At 52.5% G+C, this 26,805-nt stretch overlaps 2 protein-coding genes across 2 annotated transcripts in view; one reads left to right on the forward strand and one right to left on the reverse strand.

Annotated features, from left to right (window-relative positions):
- Positions 1-9,368, reverse strand: part of FAM81A (family with sequence similarity 81 member A) — a 31,709-nt gene extending 22,341 nt beyond the window's left edge. Inside the window, exon 1 of the mRNA XM_060260138.1 lies at positions 9,316-9,368. The gene's annotated coding sequence lies outside the window, so the exon portion shown is untranslated. The remainder of the gene's footprint in view (positions 1-9,315) is intronic.
- Positions 9,369-15,932: 6,564 nt separating this feature from the next.
- The window catches only part of MYO1E (myosin IE), a 97,678-nt gene continuing 86,805 nt past the window's right edge, over positions 15,933-26,805 (forward strand). Inside the window, exon 1 of the mRNA XM_060259911.1 lies at positions 15,933-15,936. Coding sequence (XP_060115894.1) covers positions 15,934-15,936 — 3 coding nt within the window. The 5' untranslated portion in view covers position 15,933. The remainder of the gene's footprint in view (positions 15,937-26,805) is intronic.

A 26,805-nucleotide genomic window follows, 5' to 3' on the forward strand; every position in this document is an offset into this window, starting at 1 on the left:
TGGCTGCTGTGCATTGAGAACGAAACGTCTGGAAGAAAAACTTTCTCCAGTAGAACACGGCACTTGAGCCCGAAAGATTTTACAAACCCTACTGATATTATTGTTTCAAAATATAGAGTAGCAAGCTAAGACTTGTATTAACAGTTGTTACTTCTATACAGTTCTTCCTTTTGTTACAATATCACTTTTCCGTATAGCCATCTTCTTCTGTAAGGCTGTTGTTGCTGTAGACTGAATCAGACCACTGGTCCATCGGGGACAATCTTGTCTACTCAGCCAGCAGCCGCTCTCCAGGGTCTCAGGCGGAGGTCTTTCCCATCCCCTCCTGCCTGGTCCATTTCATTGGAGCTGTCGGGGATTGAACCTGGGACCTTCTGCATGCCAAACAGAGGCTCTGCCACTCAGCAACAGCTACTCCACGACCCCCACAGAACCTGGGACTTTCTGCAGGGGCAATGGACAGTCTCCCACCGAGCAGCCTAGCCAGCCCCTCTCAGATCCTTTGCCTGTGGGTCTCCGGGCTTTGGATTGGCTTCCTTCGTCTCCCTGGGAGAAACCAATTTGCCTGCCCCCTCCGATGCCACTGTGGTACCCACCACCCCTGCTCACCCCTCTGCACACTTCCCCCGTGAGCAGATGTGATTTCTTCTCTTTGTCACCCTCCCTGCCTTCCGCAAGTTCCTCTTTCCCGCCGTCTGGCTCTGTGGAGCTTCTCTTCAGGCACACCACCTCTCGCCAGCCTCTTTGGCATTTCGAGTCTCAAATGTCACCCTGCCTCCCAAGGCTGAGGAGGTGGCGTTTTCAGCACAGAGATGCCACAGCGATGCCCCTCCACACCAGACGAGAATGAGGGCCAGGGAAGGTTTCAGGGTCTCTTTCCAAAATGTCAGGGGCCTGGGGGGTTGCTGAAAATGGTGACCCCCCCCCCAGAAAGTGTCCTGCTGCCTCAAGGTGGACCCCTCCCTAGCAACACGGGCTGTGTCGTTCCTGAAAAGGAGGGGCTGGTGGTGTCCATGTCTCCTGAGTATGCCTCCCCCTCGTGAGAGAAAGCCTCAAGGTTGAGGGCAGAGGGGGGAAACAAAGGCCCAGAAGACGACTTGTCCCCCAGTTCCATCTCAGAAACTGACTAGCTTCTGCCTGACCAGAGATCTTGGGTGCTGAAGGGGGCAGACTGAGCAGCAGACCAGTGCCCTGAGTAGGGATGCCAGCCTCCAGGCAAGGCCTGGGCGTCTCCCAGAATTTCAGCTCATTGGCAGGCTTCACAGATGAGTTCTCCCCCGGGGAAAAGGGATGCTTTGGAGGGGGCACTCCATGGCCTTGTACCCACCTGAGGTCCCTGTCCTTCCCAGGCTCCACCCTCAAATTTGGTCTCAACTTGGACCTGGCAATCCCCATTGGTGGCCAGAAGGGGGCTGGTGATTCTAGCCCTGGGTAACCTGGGTTCGAGTCCCTGCTTCTACCATGGGAGCTCCCTGGGGGTCCTGGGGCCTGTCGTGCCCTCTCGGCCTGGCCTCCCTTGCAGCGTTGTTGTGACAGAATAGAAGAGGGGGAGAATGGGATAGGGCTGTGTGGATGGCCAGGCCAGTCATGACCAGTGGGGTTGAGGCTGGAAGCAGAAGTGAAACCACATGGTCACCCACTGTGAGTACTTGGCCCCACTTCCACTAGAAGAAGAAGATGATTATATTGGATTTATATCCCACCTTCCACTCCGAACCTCAGGGTCTCAGAATGGCTCACAATCTCCTTTTACCTCCCCCCCCCCCCACCACAACAGATGCCCTGAGAGGTGGGTGGGGTTGAGAGGGCTCTCACAGCAGCTGCCCTTTCAAGGACAACCTCTGCCAGAGCTCTGGCTGACCCAAGGCCATGCTAGCAGGTGCAAGTGGAGGAGTGGGGAATCAAACCCGGTTCTCCCAGATAAGAGAGCTCTGGCTGACCCAAGGCCATTCCAGCAGCCGCAAATGGAGACGTGGGGAATCAAACCCCACTTTCCCAGATAAGAGTCCACTCACTTAACCACTACACCAAGCTTGCTTCTTAGATGGACATTGCATGTGGCTACACAAACACAAACAAAGCTGCCTTCTACTGAATCAGAGCCTTGGTCCATCCAGGTCAGTCTTGCCTACTCAGACAGGCAGCAGCTCTCCAGGGTCTCCGACAGAGGAAGTCCTTTCCCATCACCTGCTACCACGGCCCGTCCCCACACTCTGGTTCCACAGTCTGATGCTGCTGCTGCTCGATAGAGATCTTATTTGAGAAGCCTGTTCCGGGGAAGATTCCAGCCTGTTTCTTTCTCTCTCTGCCAGGGAGACAGCTGTCCTGGGGAAGGGGGAAGAAGAGGCCCCTTCTAGGAGACCTATCAAGAAACCTCCATCAGCTGCAATGGAAAGAGTATTTATCTAATTTCCATGCCTCAGCTTGGCCGACACAACCCAGGAAGGCTTGGCTTTCTAGCGAAGAGGGTTGGCGTGGCTCCACCGCCAAGCCAGAGGACGTCCTCCTGAGAGGAGAAACCACCCAAGGGTGCCCCTGGCCTTCCCTGAAGGAGGGCCGCACGCTTTCCTGTGGGGAGGCTGAGCTCATAGGCCTCGGCAGCCGCCAAACTCCCACTGAAACCCAGAGAGGACTGATTCAACGTGAGGCAATATGGTGCACAGATGGTGAGAGAACAGAGGGGCTCTTTCCACGGAAGACTCAGCTCTGGAAGTGGAGTGAGGGGGGAGGATGGGGGGAGGGAACTGGTAGGGATCTCCTGCAAAACGCCAAAGGACACCTGCATGTCCAGGAGCCTGGCTTCAAAAACAGAGAGAACAGAAAAACAACTGTGCAATAGCAATCCACTGATAAAGTCATGCATAGCAAAAACCCTTCCATTGTCTCAATAAACAGATATCACGGACAACTTAGCAAAAGGTCCAGCAATACCCAGTTATTAGTATAAGTACCCAAATAATGGAAGGACCCCAACAGTCCTTAAAAATATGTTGCTGAAAGCTTTCATGGCCGGAGTTCATTAGTTGTAGATTTTCCGGGCTGTGTGGCTGTGGTCTTGGCATTGTGAGACCTGATGTTTCGCCAGCAACTGTGACTGGCATCCTCAGAGGTATAATACACAGAACTGGAGTTCTTTCTGGGTCAAAATGAGAAGATGGTAGGCAGGTAATTTATAGCTACCCAGGAAGGTGGGCTAGGGCTGAGTCATTATCTTGTAGGAGCTTCCCAGGCTGTGACTTGCTAATGGATTAGACTAGAATTTCAATAGCCAATCCATATACAAAAGAACCTCCTCAAGAAAGCTCCTTCTTACAGCCCAGAAAATTTACAACTAGTCCTCAAAAAGATGCGCTCAGCAATGCTTTGCTCCTGTATCATTGCACCTAATGTTCAAAGTATAAATAAGACAGAGTCCTCCACAAGTGTGAGTTGGTCCTAAAAATGATCTTCTTTTACGTGATCTCCAGCTGATAGTCCACGTTTCGCATGCATTATTTGGACACTTGTACTAATCACTGGGTATTGCTGGACCTTTTGCTAAGTTGTTCATGATGTATGTTTATTGAGACAATAGAAGAGTTGATGGTATGCTTTGTTTTATCAATAGGTTGATATTGCACAGTTGTTCTGTTCTTTGAGCACTGTGCTGCCACTTTGTTTTGCCTCAAAAACAGAGAGAGCACACAAACATTTTGGAAAGAAGATGAAGATGAAAATGAAGATGATGATGAAGAAGAAGATGATGAAGAAGAAGATGAAGAAGAAGATGATGAAGAAGATGAAGAAGAAGAAGACGACAGAAGATTTATATCCCGCCCTTCTCTCTGAATCAGAGACTCAGAGCGGCTTACAATCTCCTATATCTTCTCCCCCCACAACAGACACCCTGTGAGGTAGGTGGGGCTGGAGAGGGCTCTCACAGCAGCTGCCCTTTCAAGGACAACCTCTACCAGAGCTATGGCTGACCCAAGGCCATGCTAGCAGGTGCAAGTGGAGGAGTGAGGAATCAAACCCGGTTCTCCCAGATAAGAGTCTGCACACTTAACCACTACACCAAACTGGCTCTCTGCACTTTTCATTTATCCCCTGCTATTTCTCGGATGAGCTTTTGCAAAGAGCATGACTTCTCTGTAAGAACCACTTACATATACTAAGTGAACTAACAGGCCATTTCATATTGCTCATGAGCCCCACCCGAAGCAGCTGGGAGGCCACGGAATATCCATAAACGTTTTAGCTGCCCTAAGGAGAGGTGCTGGCTGTAGAATGTCGACCAACAGTACATCACTTGTGAGATAACAATACTGAGAGGGCTGTTAGCAGGCAGGGGTGGCCTGAAGGATGACCTCCAAAGCTAGTGGGGGGGGGAGTGGAAGGGGTTTGGGGAAAGGAGAGCAGAGGAGGCAGAACAAGGACCAGAGAGAATGTGGGACTGAGGGAAAGATCATCCCCAGAAGAAAGCTGGGATGGGGGAAAGACACGGTTCCCAACAAGATTTTTGGAGCATGAGCTTTCAGGAGAAAAAAGTTCCTTTTGCCAGATATAAGTGGGAAGGGACATAAGACTCTTGGAAGCTCCTTCCCCTCCAGATCTTGTTGGTCTCTAAGGTGCTGCTGGATTCGAATCCAGCTCCTCTGTGGCCCGCCAACATGGGCGTCCCCCAAAACTGAGCTGTGAGAAGGGAATGGACAGGTGAGAGGGAAGGGAAAGGTGGAGGAACAGAGACGAAGGCCCCAGAGACAGAACTGTGCAACAGACTGAGACTGGACAAAACTTGAACCTGAAAAGCGGAAGAACAGCAGACTGCCAAGAGCCAGAGATATAAATACTGTATGCAAATTCAGGAAGTAAAGTAAGAGGAGAATTCTTTGAGAGAATTTTGAGGTGATGAGGAGGGGAGCGGGGTGGGACTGCCCTAGGGTTGCCAAGTCCCATTCAAGAAATATCTGGGGACTTTGGGGGTGGAGCCAGGAGACACTGGAGGTGGAGCCAGGAGCAAGGCTGTGACAAGCATAATTCAACTCCGAAGGGAGTTCTGGCCATCACATTTAAAGGGACCTCACACCTTTTCAATGCCTTCCCCCCACTGGAAATAATGGACAGGGGCACCTTTGGGCGCTCATAGAATCGGACCCCCTGGCCCAAACTTTTTGAAACTTGGAGGATGTTTTGAGGACAGGGACTGGATGCTATGCTGAAAATGTGGTGTCTCAACCCCCCCCCTCGCTTTGTGATGACCCTGAAGCAGGGGGAGAGCCTCCAAACTGGGGCATCCTCTGCCCCCCCCTCCCAGGATTGGCAACCCAAGACTGCCCTGCTGGTGAGAAACCAGTTGTCTCTGCTGCCAGAAGATGAGGCCAGAGGAGGAAAGCAGAAAGGGGTTCCTAAGGAAAGTGGAAAGAGAAGGGGGCCCTCCCCAGGCACCACCGCCTCCCCCGCCCCGCCCAGCTAGGTGAGCAAGTGTGGCGAAAGAGGGCTACCCGGGAACCCACACCTCAGAAGGCTGTTCTGCCCTGCAGAGAGCAACCTCCGAGTCCCCTCAGTCAAGGATTCTCTGGATTCTTTTGCAATTGTTATGCCTGTATTTTAACTTGCAGTATCAGCCTTGTGCTTGTTTTAAGTCAGCTGCCTTCACCACTCAGAAAGGAGAGCCGTGCATCCGTTTGAACAAAAAAACAACAACACCCAACAGATAAAACCTCCACGGCCAGCAGCAGTCTACCTCTGGATAATACCAGCTGTGGGAGGGCAACAATGCCCCTGCTCATGGGCCTTTGGGGGTATCTAGATGGTCACGGAGGTGGCCCTTTGGCCTGACCCTGGGTGGATTGAGGAGGACAGATGTGTGACTAGGAGAGAGGAGGAGGAGGGAATGAGCACACCACTGGGGGAAACGGTCTGTGATGTGAACTAAGACGGGGAAAAGGGAGCCAGACTGGCCTTCTCTTAGCAGAGAGGGTGACTCTCTTCGGCCTCTGAATGAGACACTGGCTCAGAGGGAAATGGAGGCAATTCATTGCACTGAGAAGACCCCTCCAGCCCCACCACACTCTCAAACAGTGGGAAGTCATGTAACTGAGGAAAAGCTCCCGCCAACCTCTTAGATGCTGCAGAAAAAACACAGAACTCTACATAAGAATGTAACAGAAGCCATGTCGGATCAGGCCAATGGCCCATCCAGACCAGCACTCTGTGTCACGCAGCCAGGGCTGGATTAACAATTAGGCAAATCAGGCACTGGCCTATGGACCCCCATGCCTTCAGGGGCCCCAGCCCGGCTCCCCCACACACACTTTTCTCCCTGCTTGCAGCCCTCCCAGCCTTCACACGCAACTAAGCCTCTCTTTGCCCGACTGGCCTGGTGCAGCTGCTGGCCTCTCTCTGCCTCTCCACCACAGCTTTGTCAAAGGGGCTTTTGGAAAAGTGCCTGCAGCTGCAGCAGGGGCGGCAGGCAGTGGGGTGGGTGTTTCGACTGAGACAATTTGCAAGGGCCCCCCTGAGATTTCGACTGCCTAGGGACCTCCACAGGGTTTGATCCGGCACTGCACACAGTGGCCAAACTCCCCCCCCCCAGGTGCCATCAGGAGGTCCATCAGTGTGGCCAGGACACTAAAAGCCCTCCCACTGTGCCCCCCCCCCCGCCCCGTCAAGAGTCGCTCCATCTTGTTCCTCTTGTCATGTGTATTCAGCTGTAGAATGCTACGCTGCGCTTCCTATGCCTTTGATATAACTGTAACTTGTTGCTTATCTGGAGGGAGGATGGCATGTCTGGGAATTGGCTAGTTGCTAGGTAACCAAGGCCAAAGAGCTGGAGGAGATGCGAACCATGAACTGATAGTGGGCACCTGCGGTGATGAGAGCTTAGTAAAAACCCCACACAAACCCCCCGCTTTGGCTTGGCACGCTTTGGCTTAAATTATAACGGTCGGGGCAAAGGTTTACAAGTTGGGGGCACTGACAGAGAGGTCAGTTCCGACAACGCGTGTGTATGCCCATGAAACTGGAATAAAGATCTTGAACTTCAACTGTCTTTTCCTTGACTCTGGGTGTGACATCCCCCAAGCACAATACAGAGCATCGCTGCCCAGACAGAGAATTCCATCAATACGCTGTGGCTAATAGCCATTGATGGATCTCTGCTCCATATGTTGATCTAATCCTCTCTTGAAGCTGTCTATGCTTGCAGCCGCCACCACCTCCTGTGGAAGTGAATCCCATGTGTTAATCTCCCTTTGGGTGAAGAAAGACTTCCTTTTATCCGTTCTAACCTGACTGCTTAAACAAGTTCATGGAGTGTCCACGAGTTCTCATATTGTGAGAAAGAGAGAAAAGGACTTCTTTCTCTATCCCTCGAGGGTTACAAGCTCTGGCTTGGGAAATACCTGGAGGTTTTGGGAATGGAGACTAAAGAAGGACAGGATTTGGGGAGGGGAGGGGCCTCAGCAAGGTACAGTGCTGGAGAGACCACCCTCCAAAGCAGCCATTTTCTCCAGGGGGACAAATCAGTTCTCACACTGGGAGATCTCCAGGCTCCACCTGGAGGTTGGAATAAGAAACCTAAAAGGTTAATATGCAATTAAAGGGCCGAACATTAAAAACAAAGTGTAAAAAAATCATAAGCCAACATACATGTATTTATCGTTGAAAGCTAAAACCATTTAAGGGCCCATCTATCCTATGTGAAATCATAAAACCTCAATGGGAACCCACTCAACTTGACCTGATGCGTTTTGACCTAAATTGGTCTTCTTCAGAGGTCAGCAAGGTAAGTATACATATTGGCTCTTAATACAGAACAGAATAAAACAATAGAACAATGCTGGACCACAAGGAAATTTAATGAAGTGACAAAAGGCTTAGCGATATTCCTGAGGCCTCTTGTTCTATAGCCTTATGTCTTAATCAAGAGCATACCTATAGCATTGTGTTTTTTTGTATGCCACGTGGTCCAGAATTGATCAAGTAAAGTCAAAATGTGCCAACTCAAGAGGCCTCAAAAATATCTCTAAGCCTTTGTCACTTCACTAAATTTCCTTGTGGTCCAGCATTATTCTATTGTTTTATTCTGTTCTGTATTAAGAGCCAATATGTGTACTTCCCTTTCTGACCTCTGAAGAAGACCAATTTAGGTCAAAACGTGTCAGGTCAAGTTGAGTGGGTTCCCATTGAGGTTTTATGATTTTACATAGGATTGAGGCTTATGATGGGCCCTTAAATGGTTTTAGCTTTCAGCGATAAATACATGTATGTTGATTTATGATTTTTATTACACTTTGTTTTTAATGTTCGGCCCTTTAATTGCGTATTAACCTTTTAGGTTTCTTACTCCAGTTTTTGGGTTAAGTTTCTTTCCCTTCTTTGTTTTTCTTTCTTCCTCCTGGAGGTTGGCAACACTAATTCCCTTCAGAATGGGCAGAAATCTGCCTCTGCTCTCCGAGGCAAAGCAACAGCAGGAAAGATAGCAGAGGCTGTGGCGGGATGGGGAGCAGCTGCAGAAGCAGCTTCGGGGAAACAAAGAGGACCAGAGGACAGAGACTGGCACGTGCCCCATGTTTGTTTGGGGCAGGAAGAAGAACCATTTGGGTGTCCCATCTCAGCACCAAATGGGGCTCCCAAGGACCCTCCTCCCCGTGCAAACCTCAGAAGCCCCCTTGGGTTTGCCTGTTGATCGCTCCTTGGCAAATAGTCAGAGAGGGAACATTCAGAGAGGAAGAGGTGCCAGGCAAACAGGTTGCCAAAGGTGTGCAGTTTGCAAGGCTGTGTCACCCACTCCCCCACCCCCTCAAAAAAAAAATCCATGCATCATGCAGATTTGATCACCCATTGAAAAGCTCTCTCTCCTTGGCGAAGGGTGCTTTCGGAACGAGGGGGGAAATGTCTCCATCTCTTCCTCCTGTTATTATGGACAAACCCAGGAAGACCCACACACACTCTCTCTCCCCAAGTGTGCAGCCAAACAAACTCACAACGCAACATTCCCGAGAGGCGCCCAGAGCACCAGCGCTCAGCCTGGCTTGTGCTTCCTATCCCCACTGAAGCACCACAGCGGTGAGGAAAATGGCGTGAAGGAACAAGATGACACCCCACAGTGTTGTGGGTTTCAGCAGCTGATTCTCCCCCCCCCCAGACATACACACACACCCAGCCTAAAAATATGTGCCGTGCAATCTCTACGCCAACTCACCTGTAAAGGTGGAGGTGGCGGAAAGGAGCCTGGAGGTGAGAAAAACAGGGTCCAGCAGCCCCAGCATCCCTCGCCCGACCGACCGACCGAGCCCTAGATGAAGTTGCAAAGGAGGCCACCCACCTGCTTACCTGGCTGTGGCGAGGGCCGGGCGGCACCGTCCCACACTTCCCGAGCATCCTAGCAGTGTCCTGAGGGTGGGCGGGGGGTGGGTGCCCCCGTGCCCGTCTCTTCTTGCCACCACCGCCGCAGCAGCCGCCGAAGCCCCTCGCCTCTTCCTCTTGGCTGGGCCTGTTGCCACTGGTCCCTGGGAGATGAGAAGGGAGGCAGCTGTCAGGAGCAGTTGCCAGGACGCTGTCGCCATAGCGACGAGCAGCACGGCTCAACCTCAGCAGCGAGGCCCTCCTCGAGAGAAGGGAGGGGGGGAAGAATACTTATTTATAGGAAACAAAGTCTTCCGCACAGACTCCAGCACATAAGACTAAGCCCCTCTGAAGCGCCATCACCCCGCAATTGTTCCTCAGCAGGGTCAGGAGATGGGGAGGGGAAGTACATGTTTTCCACACCAGCACACTGCTCCCCGGGAGAGATTCTAATCTGGGCACAGCACAAAGGATGCGCAGGGGGCTCCCCGCCGCTCTGCCGGCACACTGTTCTGTGCCACGCGCCCCGCAGGAAACCCTGCAGGCTGTGAGAAGAAAAGGAATCCAGTGCAGAAAAGAGGAATTTGTCCAGCCCAGGCTGAGCATTGGGGCCTGAGGCGAAGAGGAAGAACAGCCAGAAGGGAACGGTGCAGGCCCAGAAGGCTTGGTTCTCCCTGAGGCGAGAAAGGGCTTCCATGCCAGGCCTCCCCAGAGGTCTCTGGGCACCCCCCTCCCCATATAGGGCATCAAAGAATCCTAGAGTTGGAAGGGACCTCCAGGGTCATCTAGTCCAACCCACTGCACAATGCAGGAAACTCACAAATGCTTCCCCCTAAATTCACAAAATCTGCATTGGCCATCTAGCCTCTGTTGAAAAACCTCCAAGGAAGGAGAGCCCACCACCTCCTGAGGAAGCCTGTTCCACTGAGGAACTGCTCTTTCAAGAAGTTCTTCCTAATGATGAGCTGGAAACTCTTGATTTAATTTCAACCCGTTGGTTCTGGTCCTACCTTCTGGGGCCACAGAAAACAATTCCACACCATCCTCTATATGATAGCCCATCAAGTACTTGAAGATGGTGATCCTATCACCTCTCAGCTGCCTCCTCTCCAGGCTAAACATTCCCAGCTCCTTCAACCTTTCCTCATAGGACTTGGTCTCCAGACCCCTCACCATCTTTGTCGCCCTCCTCTGGACCCATTCCAGCTTGTCTATAACCTTCTTAAAACGTGGTGCCCAAAACAGAACACAATACTCCAGGTGAGGTTTTACCAGAGCAGAGTAAAGTGATACCATCACTTCACGTAATCTGGACAGTAGCCTTCTGTTGATACAGCCCAAAGTTGCATTTGCAATGGAGGGTGGCAAAGCACAAGGCAGGCTGGGGTGATCCTTGAGGCGCAATTTGCCAGCTGCATGGGCACAAATGTATGGGAGCATCTGGTTCACTTCTGATCAGATCATGCCCCATGTTGATTAGCAGGGAAAGGGAGGGGGCCTCATCGGAACATCTTGGGTGGGGCCAGGAATGCTGGTCAATCAAACCATAGGCAGCAGCTGGACTGTAGGGATGGGCGGCAACCAGGAGCTCTCTGCTGCCCAAGGGGTCCGAGGCAAAAGGGTGGCTTGCAGGTACGTCTGATTGACCAGAGATGGAACCATCAACTCCTGTTGCGGCAAGAAAACACAGGCCTACCCCCAGAAGGGAAGAGAACTGGGCACTGCCACACAATTTGCTAATGTGCACAGATGTGCAGATAGGGGTGCCAACTCTGGGTTTGGAAATTTCTGGAGATTTGAGGGGGGAGCCTGGGTAGCAGGGGTTTAGGGAAGGGAGGGGCTTTGGTAAGGAATACTGCCACACAGTCCATCTTCCAAAGCAGTCATTTTCTCTAGGAGGAGAAGAATAAACGTCAATCAAAGACGAGGAGAAGAATCAATCAATCAGTCAGCAATCTATGTAGTCTGGAGAACAGCTGTCATCCTGGGATCTCTCCAAACTGGCTGAGCCTGAGGAGAGCTCAAAGGAAACATTTCTCTCCCAGGAAACTCAGAACAGTCAGAATTGAGCCAAGGAAGGGGAGGGGAGCTCCATCACAAGGTGGGAGGGGGGGGCAGCGTGCTGGTTTGAAGCAGCAGAGCAAAGTCTGAGTCCAGAGGCACCTTGAAGACCAAAGCAAGCTGTGATTAAAAGGAAGCAAGAGAGAGGGAGAAGGAAGCAGATGACAGTCAGTTGCTCGGAACCTGATAGGAGCCCTCTGGGGGCATCATTCGGCCCCCGGGCCACATGTTTGACACCTCCGGTTTAAGCAATAGCGAACTGTATTAGAATATTACTTCCTCTTTCTCTAGAGGGAACTTCTACACAATCTAATAGGCTCCACGGTCATTTAACTACTGGTTGTAAACACATACAACAGATTAACTCTTTCATGACATGAGTGCAGATTCCAACAAATCCCCGCTCGTGCCATGGGAGCTGGCTTGGGGCCAGAGTCACACTCTCAGCCTGCCTGACCCACCCCACAAGGCTGTTGTGCAGATAAAAAATGGAGGCGAAGAGAAGGTCGTGCGCCGCTTTGTGTCTCTCTTGGGAAGAAAAGAGGGGTGGAAATCAGGCAAATAAGTACTCAGTTAAAAATCCAGAATTCCCTCTTCCTTATAAGCATCAAATGGTTAGAGAAAGCTCCTCTTTTAATCGTATTGATTAAAGAGAGTAACCAGTGCTCTCTCTATGCTGTGGAGTCTTGTGAGCAAAAATTCTACTTTGTGAGTTACCAGCAGGTGATTTGGCTCCTGCATTAATTAGTTTGCTCTGGGGCCATCCCTCCTGAGCTAAAGCAAAAATGTGTGAGCCAGAGGCTAAAAAACTGTGAGCTAGCTCACACTCACTCAGCTTAGAGGGAACACTGATAGTAACCCGTCTACTTCAAGGATTCTGAGGGGACACTCGATTCCATGGACCATGCATTGCTGCTGAGATGAAGATCCGCTCGCTCGTGTCGGGGCAAATGCACAAACTGAGATGCAGTCCGTAGTCCTGAGCAGACTGGCACCATGACTCAGAGGCAAATGAAAACATTTGAGGCAGCGGGAAACAACAAAACTGAGCTTTGGCTTTTGGACAAGAGGGGGAAATGCTAACATTTCATTTCGCAGTGCAACCCCCAGTGCCTCTCATGGCCCAGCAGTGTGACAGACGGCTGATGCCTCCACGCATGGGGGGTGGGGGGGAGAACCCACAAAGGTGAGACACGTCCTTGCCAAAGGATTCTGCCTGCCTTCCACTGGATATAGGTTTCCATGGGGGCCCTGCCCTAGATGCCCGGACCGACACTGTCCAAAGGAAGGGGCCCATGCCCAGCTCCAAGGTAGCTTACCTGGGTCTCGCCTCACCTTTGATCTGCACAAAGGAGGATCTGCTGCACGCACCTGAAGCATCGAAGCATCTGCTGCCATAAATCTGGTGGTTTCTCAGGTGCTCCTTTTTGCTTGGACTGCACCAGCCAACAGCGGCTGCCTCTTTCCCCCTTGGAAGTCAGTCCCACAGAACTCAGTAGGGCTGCTTTCTGAGGAGGCAGCTTGGCCTATAAACGGGGCTTAACAAGGCGGGGGAGGAAGAGAAGAACCAAAGCTCAGCGCCCGACTTTATTTTTTTAATTCTTGGGAGCGAAAGAATTGCTGAGAATGTGTGTGGACCTCTTCTGTCATTGTGGCTGATGGCCACTAGAGGCCACTGGTGCTCCTTCGCAGCTGGGCAGGGGGACCTTGGCACAAGACCCGTCTCCTTGTTTTGGCTGTGTGGCTAACTCACTAGAAGGAGCAGAATAAGATGGGTTGCAGGTCAGTCCGTCCGTAGCAGCGAAAAAAAGCCAGAGCCCAGCAGCACCTTCAAGCCTGACCAAACTGGTGGGAGGTGAGGAGCTTTTGGGAGTCAGTGTGCCCCAAAGTGAGCCGCAACTCACGAAAGCTCCCATGCCTGCTGCAGGTTTTGTGAGGAGAATAAAGTCTGAGTCCTGCAGCACGCTAAGACCAGCACAGTTTTATTCTGGGTAGAAGCTTGAGGGTGTGAAGGCTTGCACCCAGAATGAAACCGTGGTTGGTCTTCCAAGGTTTCACGGGATTCATTTAACTACGGAGGGTTGGGCTCAAACTTTGTTCTGCTGCTTCAGAGGAAACCAACTCGGCTGCCCACCTGGATCTGAAGAAGCAGGTGTGCACAAAAGTTCATACCTCAGATAAGACTTTGTTGGTCTTCAAGGCGCCTGACTATACGGCTGAGGACCTCTCTACCTTAGGGACCGTCTCTCCCCACTTGTTCCCCAGAGGATACTTAGATCTGGAACACAAAACTTACTATCGATCCGCAGGCCGAGGGAGGCAAGACTGAAATCGGCCGGAGAAAGAGCCGTCTCCATCGCTGCCCCCCATTGGTAGAACCAACTGCCTGAGCAGGTCAGAGGCTAGCGGGAACCGGCCCAGTTCTGCAAGACATTATTATTCCAACTAGCTTTTAACTGAACCTGCAGAGATAAGGTCTAATAGGATGTCTAAGAACATCAAATGCCACCTGTAACTAAATGGAAATTAGCACCAAATTGTTTAAATCGTTTTAACTTAATTTATCTAAATTGTTTTATTGTGATTTACTGTTTTATTGTGTTTTATTGTGATTAACCCCAGAGAGCGCTGAGGTCAGCTGGAAAGAACCAGCTGAATATCCCTGGGCCAAGGGAGGCCAGATTGAAGGCCACCCGGGATCGGGCCTTCTCCATAGCGGCCCCCCTACTGTGGAACCAACTCCCGGAGGAGGTACGGGCCCTGCGATGTTTAGACCAATTCCGCAGGGCCTGCAAGACAAACCTCTTTAAAATAGCCTTCACTTAATACCGAGCCAAGAAAGTCCTGCTGGATATGTTTATGTTTTAGTCGCTGGATTTTATGGAAGATCTTAACTATAGCACCATAATGTTAATCTTAATGTAAGTTTTAATTATTTTAAGGATGATTTTATAATTGAGATTGTAACTATTGTATATGATTTTATTGTACATTGTATTTACGTGTTGTGAGCCGCCCTGAGCCTGCTTTGCGGGGAGGGCAGGATATAAATAAAAGGTATTATTATTATTATTATTATTATTGGGCACCGTGAACCGCCCTGAGCCTGCTTTGGCGAGGAGGGCAGGATATTAATCGAATAAACTAAACTGGGCACAAACTTCGTTCCGCTGCTTCAGACCAAGTTACCCCCCTGGATCTATCTTTGCTAGAAGGTCAGTTTCTGAGCCCCGGTGGGCTGGAAGGCACTGCTCCCAAACTCCTGCCTGACTTGAGCCAAGTTGGCACCTGGGGCATCATCGCCCTGCATTTGGCCTCATTTCTCCGGCCTCCCTTTCTGTGCCTTTCTGCTCCCAACTGCACTCACATCCCTTGTGCACATCCCAGTAGGCAGCCGCCTGGGTCTGAAGCAACAGAACAAAGCAGTAGACAACTAGGTTTCGTATACGAAAGCTGACATTCTGACTAAAACTTGGTTGGTCTTAAAGGTGCCCTTGTCTACGGCTTTGTTCTATCCCTTGTGCATCGTGCAAGCTCCTGCGGACATCTGTAGGGCCTCATCCTGTCCTCCCCTAATGTCTCTGCTGGCCTAAGAACCACACCCAGCCATGGCACAAGGGGAGGCGGGAGGCAGCTGGCTTGGGCAAGGCAGACGTCTCAGGAGCCACTGCGACTGGGGAAAGAGCTGCTCCTGGGTGGGTTCAAGATGGAAAGTGCAGGAAAAGGGGTCGGCTGAGAAAGGGTTGCAGGCAGGGCGGCTCTTGCGCTTTCCCTCCTCCCAGCGCCTCCTGATCGCAGGAGCCGCCTTCCCCCCACCCCCACGGGACTGCCCGGCTCTGGAGAGCAGGCCGGGAATTCTCTGCCCCCCGCCCCCCCCCCCCCCCCCCGGATTCTGCTCGGAGCCGCCGGGCTTGGGCCTGGGAGGGAAGGCCTCAGTCTGTTCTCTTCTGCTGGGGGAGGCTGCGCGGCCTTGGAGCCCGGCTCACCCCCGCCGGCCTTGAGGGTCCGGCCCGGCCTCCTCTCTGCTCGCCGCGGGGCTCTCCCCAGCCCTGCTCCAGTCAGCTGCTGCAGCCGCGCTGGGGGGTGGTGCGCCCCTCCGGCGGGCAGGGTTGCCACCTCCAAGGTGGGAAAGCCCTGGAGATTTGGGGAGGGACTGGGAGAGGCCTCTGCCAAGCGGGGGAAGGGCCCTCTGCTGCCAGGTGACCAGGGGAGAACTCCCGCCTGGAGCTGGCCGGGAGGATGCTGCCTGCCTGGGGTTTCCCTCCGGAGCGAGTTGCGCGGGCGGGCGGGCGGGCGCGGATTGGCGGCGGCGGCGCCGACCTGCCCATGTACGGCGCGGCGGGGCGGGGCGGGCCTGGCTGCCGGGGGAGGAGCGAGGGAGGGCCGCCCGGGTCCAGCCGGCTGGCGGGCTAAGGAGCGAGCCGAGCGGCGGTTTCTTTCCTTCCTTCCGGGGCGCCCAGCGGCGGGAGATGCGCTCCGGGGCCGGCGGCGCGTCCTAGCAGCAGCAGCAGCAGCAGCGGGAGGAGGAGACGCAGGAGGCGCGAGATGGTGAGTGGGCGGGGGGCAGCCGCTCTCCCAGGCACGGCCAGCGGGGGGGAAGGGGGACTTGGCTGCTCCCCCCACCTCTCCCTCGGGGCCACCCCTGGGAGACTGCCCCTTCTCCGGGAGGGCTTTTGGGGGGGTGGGGAGCGGGTTCTTTGCCCCCCCCCCCCAGGGCCGGGCTGCCCGGGCCAGTTGCGGTGCCCCTTTCTCCCTCCTCCTCCCAGCCCCAACTGGGTGTTTCTCCAGCGAGACCCCCCTGCTCCCCCCCCGCCCGAACTTCCTGGGTCCTTCAGGGCGACGCACAACCCCCCTTGGGGGGCCTGGTTGTCGCTGAAGGGATCCGCCAAGGGGCGCAGAGGGCAGGCGGGTGGCCCCTGGGCCGGATCTCGCAGGGCTCTTCTTCTGTCCCGCTTTCCCCCTTGACCTTCCTCCTACCGGGCCTGCTTTGGGGCTGTTCCCCAACCCGGTGGAAGAGGCAGGGGTTGCCTTCTCCTCCCCCCACTTTCCTTGGAGGGCAGGCAGTAGCCAGCCCCGGCGCTCCTTGGGTGGTGCTGGGCTCAGGGCACCCAGTTGCTCCTTGGAGGGGAGCTGCTTTGCTGGCTCCCCCCCCCCTGCCAGGGGGGCGGAGGAGGAGGGGGCAGCTCCTGGACAGCGGAAGAGGGCTACCTGAAGAGCACTTTGTCTCCCAGCCGTGGCCCAGCTGGGAGGAGGCAGGCAAAGTCAACAGAGAGGTCCCTTGGTGTCCTGGCCTCTCTCGCCCGCCTGTGAATGCTCCTCTTTGAAAGCTGGGCGTGGGCATCCTTGCCCAGGCCTGGAACAGGAGCCAGGAGGGAAGGAAGAAGAGAGGCTTTTCTGTGCCACTCTGAGTTCCCTCCTGGAAACGGAAATCCCTGCCTCCCAGCAGTCAGAACATCAGAAGAGCCCTGCTGGGTCAGGCCAGTGAGGGTCCATCTAGTCCAGCCTCCTGTCTCACACAGGGGCCACCCAGTTCCTCTGGAGGGGCAACAAGATGGTATAGAGGCAGAGATTCTCATAAGAGCATCAGAAGAGTCCTGATGGATCAGACCAATAAAGGTCCATCTAGTCCAGCCTTCTGTCTCACACAGGGGCCACCCAGTTCCTCTGGAGGGCCAGCCACAGGGCAGAGAGGCTGAGGCCTTCCCCTGAGAAGAACATCAGAAGAGTCCTGATGGATCAGACCAATAAAGGTCCATCTAGTCCAGCCTTCTGTCTCACACAGGGGCCAGCCAGTTCCTCTGGAGGGCCAGCCACAGGGCAGAGAGGCTGAGGTCTTCCCCTTAGAAGAACATCAGAAGAGCCCTGATGAATCAGACCAATAAAGGTCCATCTAGTCCAGCCTTCTGTCTCACACAGGGGCCACCCAGTTCCTCTGGAGTGCCAGCAACAGGGCAGAGAGGCTGAGGCCTTCCCCTTAGAAGAACATCAGAAGAGCCCTGATGGATCAGACCAATGAAGGTCCATCTAGTCCAGCCTTCTGTTTCACACAAGGGCCAGCCAGTTCCTCTGGAGGCCCAACAGGGCAGAGAGGCCAACGCCTTCCCCTGAGAAGAACTTCAGATGAGTCCTGCTGGATCAGAGCCATGAGGGTCCATCTAGTCCGGCATCTTGCCACACATACCATGGCCAACCAGTTCCTCTGGAGGACCAATAACAGGGCAGAGAGACCAAAGCCTTCCTCTGTGGTTGCCTCCTGGCACTGGAATCCAGAGGCCTCTGGATGTGGAGGGTCCCCCGCAGTCACCAGGGCGAGTAGCCACTGATAGGCCTCTCCTGTCCTGTAGTCAAAGCAGAAGCAGGTGCCTAAGCTGGAAAAGCAGCCCCTCCAGTGGCCATGATGGCCTTGAGTGTTGTTGGGGGGAGCAGTAAAGCTGTGAGTGGGCAGAGCACTGGAGTCCCTTTTCCGTACCTGGGCGGGATGCTCTGTTGTTCTGCTGTCCCTCCTTGCTGTGCTGGTGGGTCAGCTGTTTGGCCTGGAAGGGATATGGGGCAGGGCAGGTCACCTTGAAAGCACGGAAGTCAGTCAAACGAAGCCCCAGGGAGAGGAGAGATGCAGACTCCACTCACTGAGGCATTTTGGAGCCTCTGGTGGCTTGCCTGGCGTGAGTGGGGACTTTTCCTCCTAAGATCAGCATTTGGATTCCTGTTGCTGCCTGAGCCTTGTGTCGGAGAACTCCCCAGAGGGTTGGGAAGGGAGTGGTTTTGGCCAGGGAAACTGGAGGGTTATTTTGTCATCTTCTAGGCGTGGAGCTGAGGTCACTGGGGAGGTGTGTGTGTGGGGGGGGAGGTATTTGTGAATTTCCTGCATTGTGCAAGGGGTTGGATGACCCTGGAGGTCCCTTTCAATTCTTTGGTTCTATGATTGTGGCCACAGGCCACGGATGTATCAGCCACCATCTGAATCAGCCGCTTCACCTGGCCCCACAGTGAGGAGTTGTTTGGAATCTGACTTCTCAAGTAACTTTTTGTGGCTGGAGAAATTGTCAGCTGGAAGGCGCAGCTCTGCATTGCGGCTAGCCTGATCTCATCTGGTCTTAGAAGCTAAGGAGGGCCGGGACTTGGATGGGAGACCACCAAGGAAGGCTCTGCAGAGGAAGGCCAGGGCAAGCCATCTCTCCTCGTCTCTGGCCTTGGAAACCCCTTGAGGTGAGCTCAGTTGGTTGCAGCTCAACGAGGACACACTTTGTGTGTGTGTGTTAAGTAGCGTCAAGTGACTTTTCACCTGTGCGTCCTCTCCTGAATGGCCTCACTCAGGTCTTGCAAACCGAGGCTTTGTTGACTGAGTCGATACATCTCATGTTGGGTCTTTTCCTGCTGCCTTGAACTCTTCCTAGCCGTGTTGGTCTGAAGCAGGGGTGTCCAAACTGTGGCTCAGGAGCCCCATGTGGCTCCTTCACACATACTGTGTGGCTCTTGAAGCCCCCACCGCCCCAGCGGCTGGCTTGGGGAAGGCATTTCTCTCTTTAAATCACTGTGCCAATCCAGCTGGCAACTTGGGAAATGCATTTAAAGTTGCTTTCTCTCCACCTTCCCCTCCTCATCTATTTTCCTTCCTTCCCTCAAACATCTGACATCCATGTCTTGCGGCTCTCAAATATCTGACATTTATTCTGTGTGGCTCTCACGTTACGAAAGTTTGGCCACCCCTGGTCTGAAGCAATAAATCAAAGTTTGAGCCTAGTGGCGCCATAAAGACCCACAAACTTTAATTCTGGGTGCAAGGCACACAAAAGCTTCTACCCAGAATAACACTTTGTTGGTCTTAAAGGTGCCACTGGACTCAGCCTTTGTTCTTTTCCTAACATTGCTGTCTTTTCCAATGACTCTTGTCTTCTGATAATGCGGCCAAAGTCCAAGAGCCTCAGTTTGGTCGTTTTAGCTTCTAGGGAGAGTTCAGGCAGGATTTGATCTAAAACCCATGCATATGAAGCTGCCTTATACTGAATCAGACCCTTGGTCCATCAAAGTCAGTATTGTCTACTCAGACTGGCAGCGGCTCTCCAGGGTCTCAAGCTGAGGTTTTTCACACCTATTTGCCTGGACCCTTTTTTAGTGGAGATGCCGGGGATTGAACCTGGGACCTTCCGCTTACCAAGTAGATGCTCTACCACTGAGCCACCGTCCCTCCCTTTAGTTGTCTCTTGGGCGGTCTGCAGTATCTGTAAAACTCTCCTCCAACACCCCATTTCAAATGGTTCCAAAATTATGTGAGCTGGATCAGTCTAACCATAAAATATACGCAGAATTCCACGATAAAGATGAAAATGAAATCTCCCGAGACCTTGTCGCTGAACTGTTCAGCTCAAAGAAAGGCGGGCAAACATGTTTTTCACACTCTAGAAAAACTCTAGAGAGCGTCTGCCCCTCTGGAAGTTGGCTCTAGAGGACAGGAGGCACCTGAGGTCAAGTTCTCCACATAGCCACATTGAGCTGTGTTTGGCACAGTGAAGGTACCACCCTCCGTGCCCGTTGGCTGGATCTGCAGCGGTGCATGGACTGGCCTACAGCATATGTGTTTGTTGGCACTGAACCCCTGGGCTGTGAATGCTGGCCCAGCAGTACATGGAAGGGGAGGAACGGGCAGTAGTTAACCCCTGCCCCCCAGTGGGTTTTGCTGGGAAACTGGCCTCTCCACGTCACTCTTTGCACCGTCTGCTCCCTGCGCTCTTGTCACATCCTGCCCAGCGATGCTCCGACCGGAGAGTGCCACAGCCTCATCGCTAATTTGCTGGCGCAGCAGCTCGTGTTGTGTTTAATCCACGTCGATCTATTTGCAGCTGCAAAAGAGAACAAACAGCCTGCTGTGCAAAAATGGCCCTCCATGAGGGCACTGGCCACCCGCGGGGCGGAATGTGGGGACCATGCCGGACACAGGCGGGAAGCAGAGAAGAGAGTTGCTGTCTGGGCAGGCCAGACCAGAACATGCAGCCTCCACAGGCAGAACTTGGAGCTGTTTGGTTGGCATCCGTGCTTTATAGCAGGGGCTTTCAGATTGTGTGGTAGGGGGGAATCCCTGGGGGGCTTATCAGAGTTGCTCGATGAGAAACGTTGTCAGTTGAGAATCCATGAAAATACACCATGGCTGGTTACAGATGGGTGGTTTATACTGCCCTGGGGATGGCAGGCGAGTGGATCTAAAAAGCGCGTCCAAATGTGCACAGCTGCCTGCCGTCCTCATCCCGCAGGTACCCCGTCCTGGCCAGCAGGAGAGCTACCTTGGAAAGGTAGCCGCTTCCAAAGTGGTACCTAATTTCCGAGGCGCCTCCCCGGCTGTCTGGATGGCCGGGAAGCGTCTGGGGAGCAGCAGATGGGCGCATGAGCACTCTGGACGCTCCTACTGTGCACCCAGCCTATCCTTATTTCAGGGGGTGGGCCATGCATTGTCTGAATGCTCCAGGGTGCTCCTTTTCTGGCCGGCTCACTGCCCTGAGCTGTCTGTCTCTAGGCAGCCCTGGGGGAAAGGGCTGTGTCTCAGTGGCAGAGCATCTGCTTTGCAGGCGGAGGTCCCTGGCTTCAGTCCCCAGAATCTCAGGGCTGGGAAAGATCCCCTGGACAGTGTCTGCCAGACGCAGCAGATGAAACTGAGCTAAATGGGTCAACAGCCTGCTTTGATAAAAGACCGTATATCCTTGCAGAGAGACTGGGCAGAGGGCTTGTTCTGCATGCAAGCGGCCCGTTCCCAGGAGGTCTTGAGAGCCTTTTGTCTTTCTGAGGCCCTGGAGTGCCACTGCCTGACAGAGAAGGCAGTTCTGAGAGAGGTGACTGGGTAGAGGGCAGCTTCCGCTGTGGGAAGAAGGCAGTGGATCCGTGGTGGAACCCGTTTCTTGCATGCTGAGGGGGTTCCAGGTTCAGTCCCTGGCATTTCTTGTGAAAAGAATCCGGCAAGAAAGTCCTGTTTCTGCCTCTCTCTCAACAGCCGCTGCCAGTCAGAGTAGGCCATTCTGAAAGAGGCATCTCAAAAAGTAGCTTCGCAGGTTTTCATGTGACTGTCAGCAGCCGCATGGATTGATGCTGACGTCTCTTTAACTGTGAGGGCGTCTGCATTGCAGGCCGTGCCGCCGACAGATCTGCCCCGTGCTGGTTTCTGAGGCCAGCCTGCAGGGACGTTGTTGGCAGAAAAGATCAGTCTGGAAAGCCCTGGCCTGGTCACTGCTGTGAGTACAGGTGGGGGCAGAGGTGTGTCCTGGGTGCAAGGGGGTGAGAAGCCACAGGGTGGGGGTTGCCTTGCAGGGAATTCAGAGGAACTGAGAGAATCAAGTTGCAGCCTAGTGGACTTTCCTTTCTTAGGACTACACTGAACTTGGGGTCTCCTTCTGAGTAAACAACTTGGTCTGGGTGGTCCAGGTTAGTCCCATCTCATCAGACCTTTGGAAGCTGAGCAGGTTCATCTCTGGCCAAGGAAGCCCAGGGTTAGGGATGCTACGCAGAGGCCGGAAATGGCCAGTCACCTCTGAACACCACTTCCCTTGAAAACCCTCGGGGGCAGCCCTCAGTCGGCTGCAGACTGATGACAGTATGCACCCCCCTCCACACACACACAAACACATACAATTAGGCTTCCTCCTCCCCTTCCCCTGAAAGATTTCTCGCTTGAATTTGGTACAACAGCCGGAAGCAAATCTGTACAGTCGTCACAGAGTTAACGGACTGCTGAGACTGGTGGGGTGGTTCCCCACAAAGGCTTTTGTGGCTGAGAGGCAGACTTCTCCTTAAAAAGACTGCTTGGCTCTCCCCCACCACCCAAGATATGGTAGGTCCCAAACTGTAGCCCCTGCGGTTTATTCTGCCCTGTGTTCTCAGCACTGCAGTCCCTTCTGATGTGACCAGCTTCGCCCTTGGGATATTTTGATAACAGGTGGGTGTTGTGGGGACGTGATGAATCCTGACTCTCTGACTTACCCTTCTAAATCTGAGGTTTCAGCTCTGATTCTGTAATATGGTGTCAAAGGCTTTCACGGCTGGAATTCACTGGTTGTTGTAGATTTTCCGGGCTGCGTGGCCGTGGTCTTGGCATTGTGAGACCCGACGTTTCGCCAGCAACTGTCACTGGCATCCTCAGAGGTGTAACCCAGAAAACTGGAGTCCTGATTCTCTTTGACGTTCAGCTTTGTTACATTTTGGAGAAAATGGCGGCTTTGGGTCTGTGCGCGACCCAGACTGGAAAAACTGGACTTAGTGAAGCCTACATTTCTTGTGATGTAAATAAGGTATTTTAAAGCTGCCATTCTAAGGCAAGCCTGGCTTAAGATAAGACACAGCTTGTAATGGAATAAAAGCACGTCGGGCTTCCTGTCCGCCTGTAGTGGTGTTCTGCCAGCTTTTATGCAGATTGTGGGATTTTGGAAAAGAAGATGCTTCACGTTTCATAATTTTTGTAGGTTCAGGTAGGTAGCTGTGTTGGTCTGAAGCAGCAGAACCAAGTTTGAGTCCACTGGCACCTTTAAGGCCGACAAGTTGAATTCTGGGAATAAGCTTTTGTGTGCAAGCAGACTAGAACATATGAACATATGAAGCTGCCTTCTACTGAATCAGACCCTCGGTCCATCAAAGTCAGTCTTGTCTACTCAGACTGGCAGCGGCTCTCCAGGGTCTCAAGCTGAGGTGTTTCACACCTATTTGCCTGGACCCTTTTTTGGAGATGCCAGGGATTGAACCTGGGACCTTCTGCTCCCCAAGCAGATGCTCTACCACTGAGCCACCGTCCCTCCCCAAGTGTGGGGAAGTGTGCATGCACACGAAAGCTTATACCCAGAATGAAACCTGTCAGTCTTAAAGGTGCCAATGGACTTAAACTTTGCTCCATAATTTCTGTAGAATTTGTGAAAGTACACAGGAGCAGTGTGTGGTGTGTACAGATCCTACTGATGCCTTTATTGTTGCTCTGCTATAACGTTGGATTGATATGAATGTCCCCTTTGTTGAGGGGCTACCTTTAAAAAGTTCTCGCTGCCGCCTCATTGAGTTTGATGACAGCCGTGGCATTTCTACAGGTCAGCCAGCACGACGTGAAGGTCAGGCCGTCTCTAGAAAATGTTAGCTGTTGAATATTTCAGAAGACGTTATTGCTTGTTTCGGCTGTATTGGAGACGCTGCAGTTCTTTGAGCACAATGACCGATATCTGGATTTTGAATCCCAGGAGCTCCAACTTGAGACCGAGATGAAAATGTGCAAGAAGAAGAACTGGCCACCTTTGCCTGGGGCACTGGGTGATGTAAAACCCCCACTGGGAAGCCCTTAGAACAGGGTTGCCAGCTCCTGGTTGGGAAATTCCTGGAGATTTGGAGGTGGAGGGTGAGGTTTGGAGGTGGAGGGTGAGCTGTGTACTGTGTATATATATAATTTTTTTGGCCACTGTGTAACACAGAGTGTTGGACTGGATGGGCCACTGGCCTGATCCAACAGGGCTTCTCTTATGTTCTTAAGTGACACAGAGTGTTGGACTGGAGGGGCCATTGGCCTGACCCAACATGGCTTCTCTGATGTTCTTATGTGACACAGAGTGTTGGACTGGATGGGCCACTGGCCTGATCCAACATGGCTTCTCTTACGTTCTTCTGCGACACAGAGTGTTGGACTGGATGGGCCATTGGCCTGATCCAACATGGCTTCTCTTATGTTCTTAAGTGACAAGAGTGTTGGACTGGATGGGCCACTGGCCTGATCCAACACGGCTTCTCTTATGTTCTTCTGCGACACAGAGTGTTGGACTGGATGGGCCACTGGCTTGATCCAACATGGCTTCTCTTATGTTCTTATGTGACACGAAGAGCCAGATTGAGGTGACAAAAGAGGAGGTCCGACAACTGATAGACGAATTAAAAACTAATAAGTCACCAGGTTAGGATGGCATACATCCAAGAGTTCTGAAAGAACCCAAAGTTGAACTTGTGGATCTTCTGACAAAAATCTGTAATCTTTCATGAAATCTGCCTCCATTCCTGAGGACTGGAAGGTAGCAAATGTCACCCCCATCTTTAAAAAGGGTTCCAGAGGAGATCCGGGAAATTACAGGCCAGTCAGTCTGACTTCAATACCGGGAAAGTTGGTAGAAACCATTATCAAGGACAGAATGAGTAGGCACATTGATGAACACGGATTATTGAGGAAGACTCAGCATGGGTTCTGTAAGGGAAGATCTTGCCTCACTAATCTGTTACATTTCTTTGAGGGGGTGAACAAATGTGGACAAAGGAGACCCAATAGATGTTGTTTACCTTGACTTCCATTAAGCTTTTGATAAAGTTCCTCATCAAAGGCTCCTTAGAAAGCTTGAGAGTCATGGAGTAAAAGGACAGGTCCTCTTGTGGATCAAAAACTGGCTGAGTAATAGGAAGCAGAGAGTGAGTATAAATGGGCAGTCTTCGCAGTGGAGGACGGTAAGCAGTGGGGTGCCGCAGGGCTCGGTACTCGGTCCCATGCTCTTTAACTTGTTCATAAATGATTTGGAGTTGGGAGTGAGCAGTGAAGTGGCCAAGTTTGCAGATGACACTAAATTGTTCAGGGTGGTGAGAACCAGAGAGGATTGTGAGGCACTCCAAAAGGAACTGTTGAGGCTGGGTGAATGGGCGTCAACGTGGCAGATGAGGTTCAATGTGGCCAAGTGCAAAGTAATGCACATTGGGGCCAAGAATCACAGCTACAAATACAAGTTGATGGGGTGTGAACTGGCAGAGACTGACCAAGAGAGATGATGATGAAATTGCTGAGCAGAAATTGCTGAGCAGTCAGGTTAAAAGGGATAAAAGGAAGTACAGAGTGTTGGACTGGAGGGGCCATTGGCCTGATCCAACATGGCTTCTCTTGTGTTCTTATGTGACACAGAGTGTTGGACTGGAGGGGCCATTGGCCTGATCCAACATGGCTTCTCTTATGTTCTTACGTGACACAGAGTGTTGGACTGGATGGGCCACTGGCCTGATCCAACATGGCTTCTCTTATGTGACACAGAGTGTTGGACTGGATGGGCCATTGGCCTGATCCAACATGGCTTCTCTTATGTTCTTCTGTGACACAGAGTGTGGGTCTGGATGGGCCATTGGCCTGATCCAACATGGCTTCTCTTATGTTCTCGGCAGGGGACAATGCCATAAACATGTCATCATCCACCCGAAAGCATCCACTTTCTCCAGGGGAACTGAGAGCTGCACCCTCCTGATGTAGCCAATCCTCCAAGAGCTTACAGGGCTCTTCGTACAGGGCCTGCAGTAAGCTCCAAGAGGACTGGCTACGTGAGGAGGTGTGGCCTAATATGCAAAGGAGTTCATGCCCTTGGTGTGTCCTTTGCATGACCATGGGCCCACACCTGGTGAGCCCCCCAATGCAAACTGGACAGGGATTGAGGTCTGGTGAAGGGACCAAGGGCCTGTTTTGCATTCTGTTTTATTTGTTTGAAATGCTGGCTGGCTGCCTTCCTTCCTTCCGGAGCTCAAAGCAGCTTACAACATAGACGAAAGGCATAGAATAAAAATGTATTTAAAACATAAAAACCAAAATATAAAACTGCTACTTAGGACTGCTGTTAAACATAACCAAATGCAGTCCTAAATAAAGCCCTCTTCAACTGCCTCCTAAAGAGCGGAAGTGAAGGGGCCAGGTGCACCTCTCTGAGGAGGGTGTTCCAGAAATGTGGGGTCACCACCAAAAAGGCCCTGTCTCGTGTGTCCATCAAACAAGCTTATGTGATTGAAGAGACAGTCCGGAGGGCATTTCCGTGATCTTAATTTCCAGGCAGGAATGTAAGGTAGAAGATCGTCCTTCAGATACCCCTTCATGGTTCCAAGCCATGCAGGTCTTCAAATGTTTTTTGTAAGCAACAAGCAGGAGTTCCCTCCTTTGAGAACCTCCCAGCCTGGCCTAGTTCTTGTGCTGAAAACCCAACCGTCAAGAGATGACGCTGCCTTGCTCTCTTTCTCCCCTCCCACCAAGTCTTCATCATACCTTCGGTTTAGGTGACCTGCTTTCCTTCGAGGGCTTCTTGGCCCTGGTCCTGGAACCACAAGGTCGTAAAAGCCCTGAGATGATCCGAACGCAGGAGGCTTCAAGATTCCAGCTCTGGATGCCTTGCCCTGCTTGGGAGACGGAGGGAGGCAGAACTGTGGGGAGGATCCTATTCTTAGGGCTACCCACCCCTACAATATTTTAGTAGGGCTTTATTGGTGGGAGTCCCCCTGTGATGCAGCAGGAATAGATCTAGGATCGGTAGCAAATTCAGCTGGAACTATATGCATGCTGGAAGAAGCCATAATATGGATGGAGAATGGAAGGGAGGAAGATCTGTCTGGGGACCCTGCCCTTCTCTGAAGTCTTTCTCCTACCCCCAAATGATGTGATGAAGGCTGTTAGCTGAGATGGCTGTG

The sequence above is a fragment of the Heteronotia binoei genome, chromosome 19 (assembly GCF_032191835.1).
Source record: "Heteronotia binoei isolate CCM8104 ecotype False Entrance Well chromosome 19, APGP_CSIRO_Hbin_v1, whole genome shotgun sequence".
Lineage (NCBI taxonomy): Eukaryota > Metazoa > Chordata > Lepidosauria > Squamata > Gekkonidae > Heteronotia > Heteronotia binoei.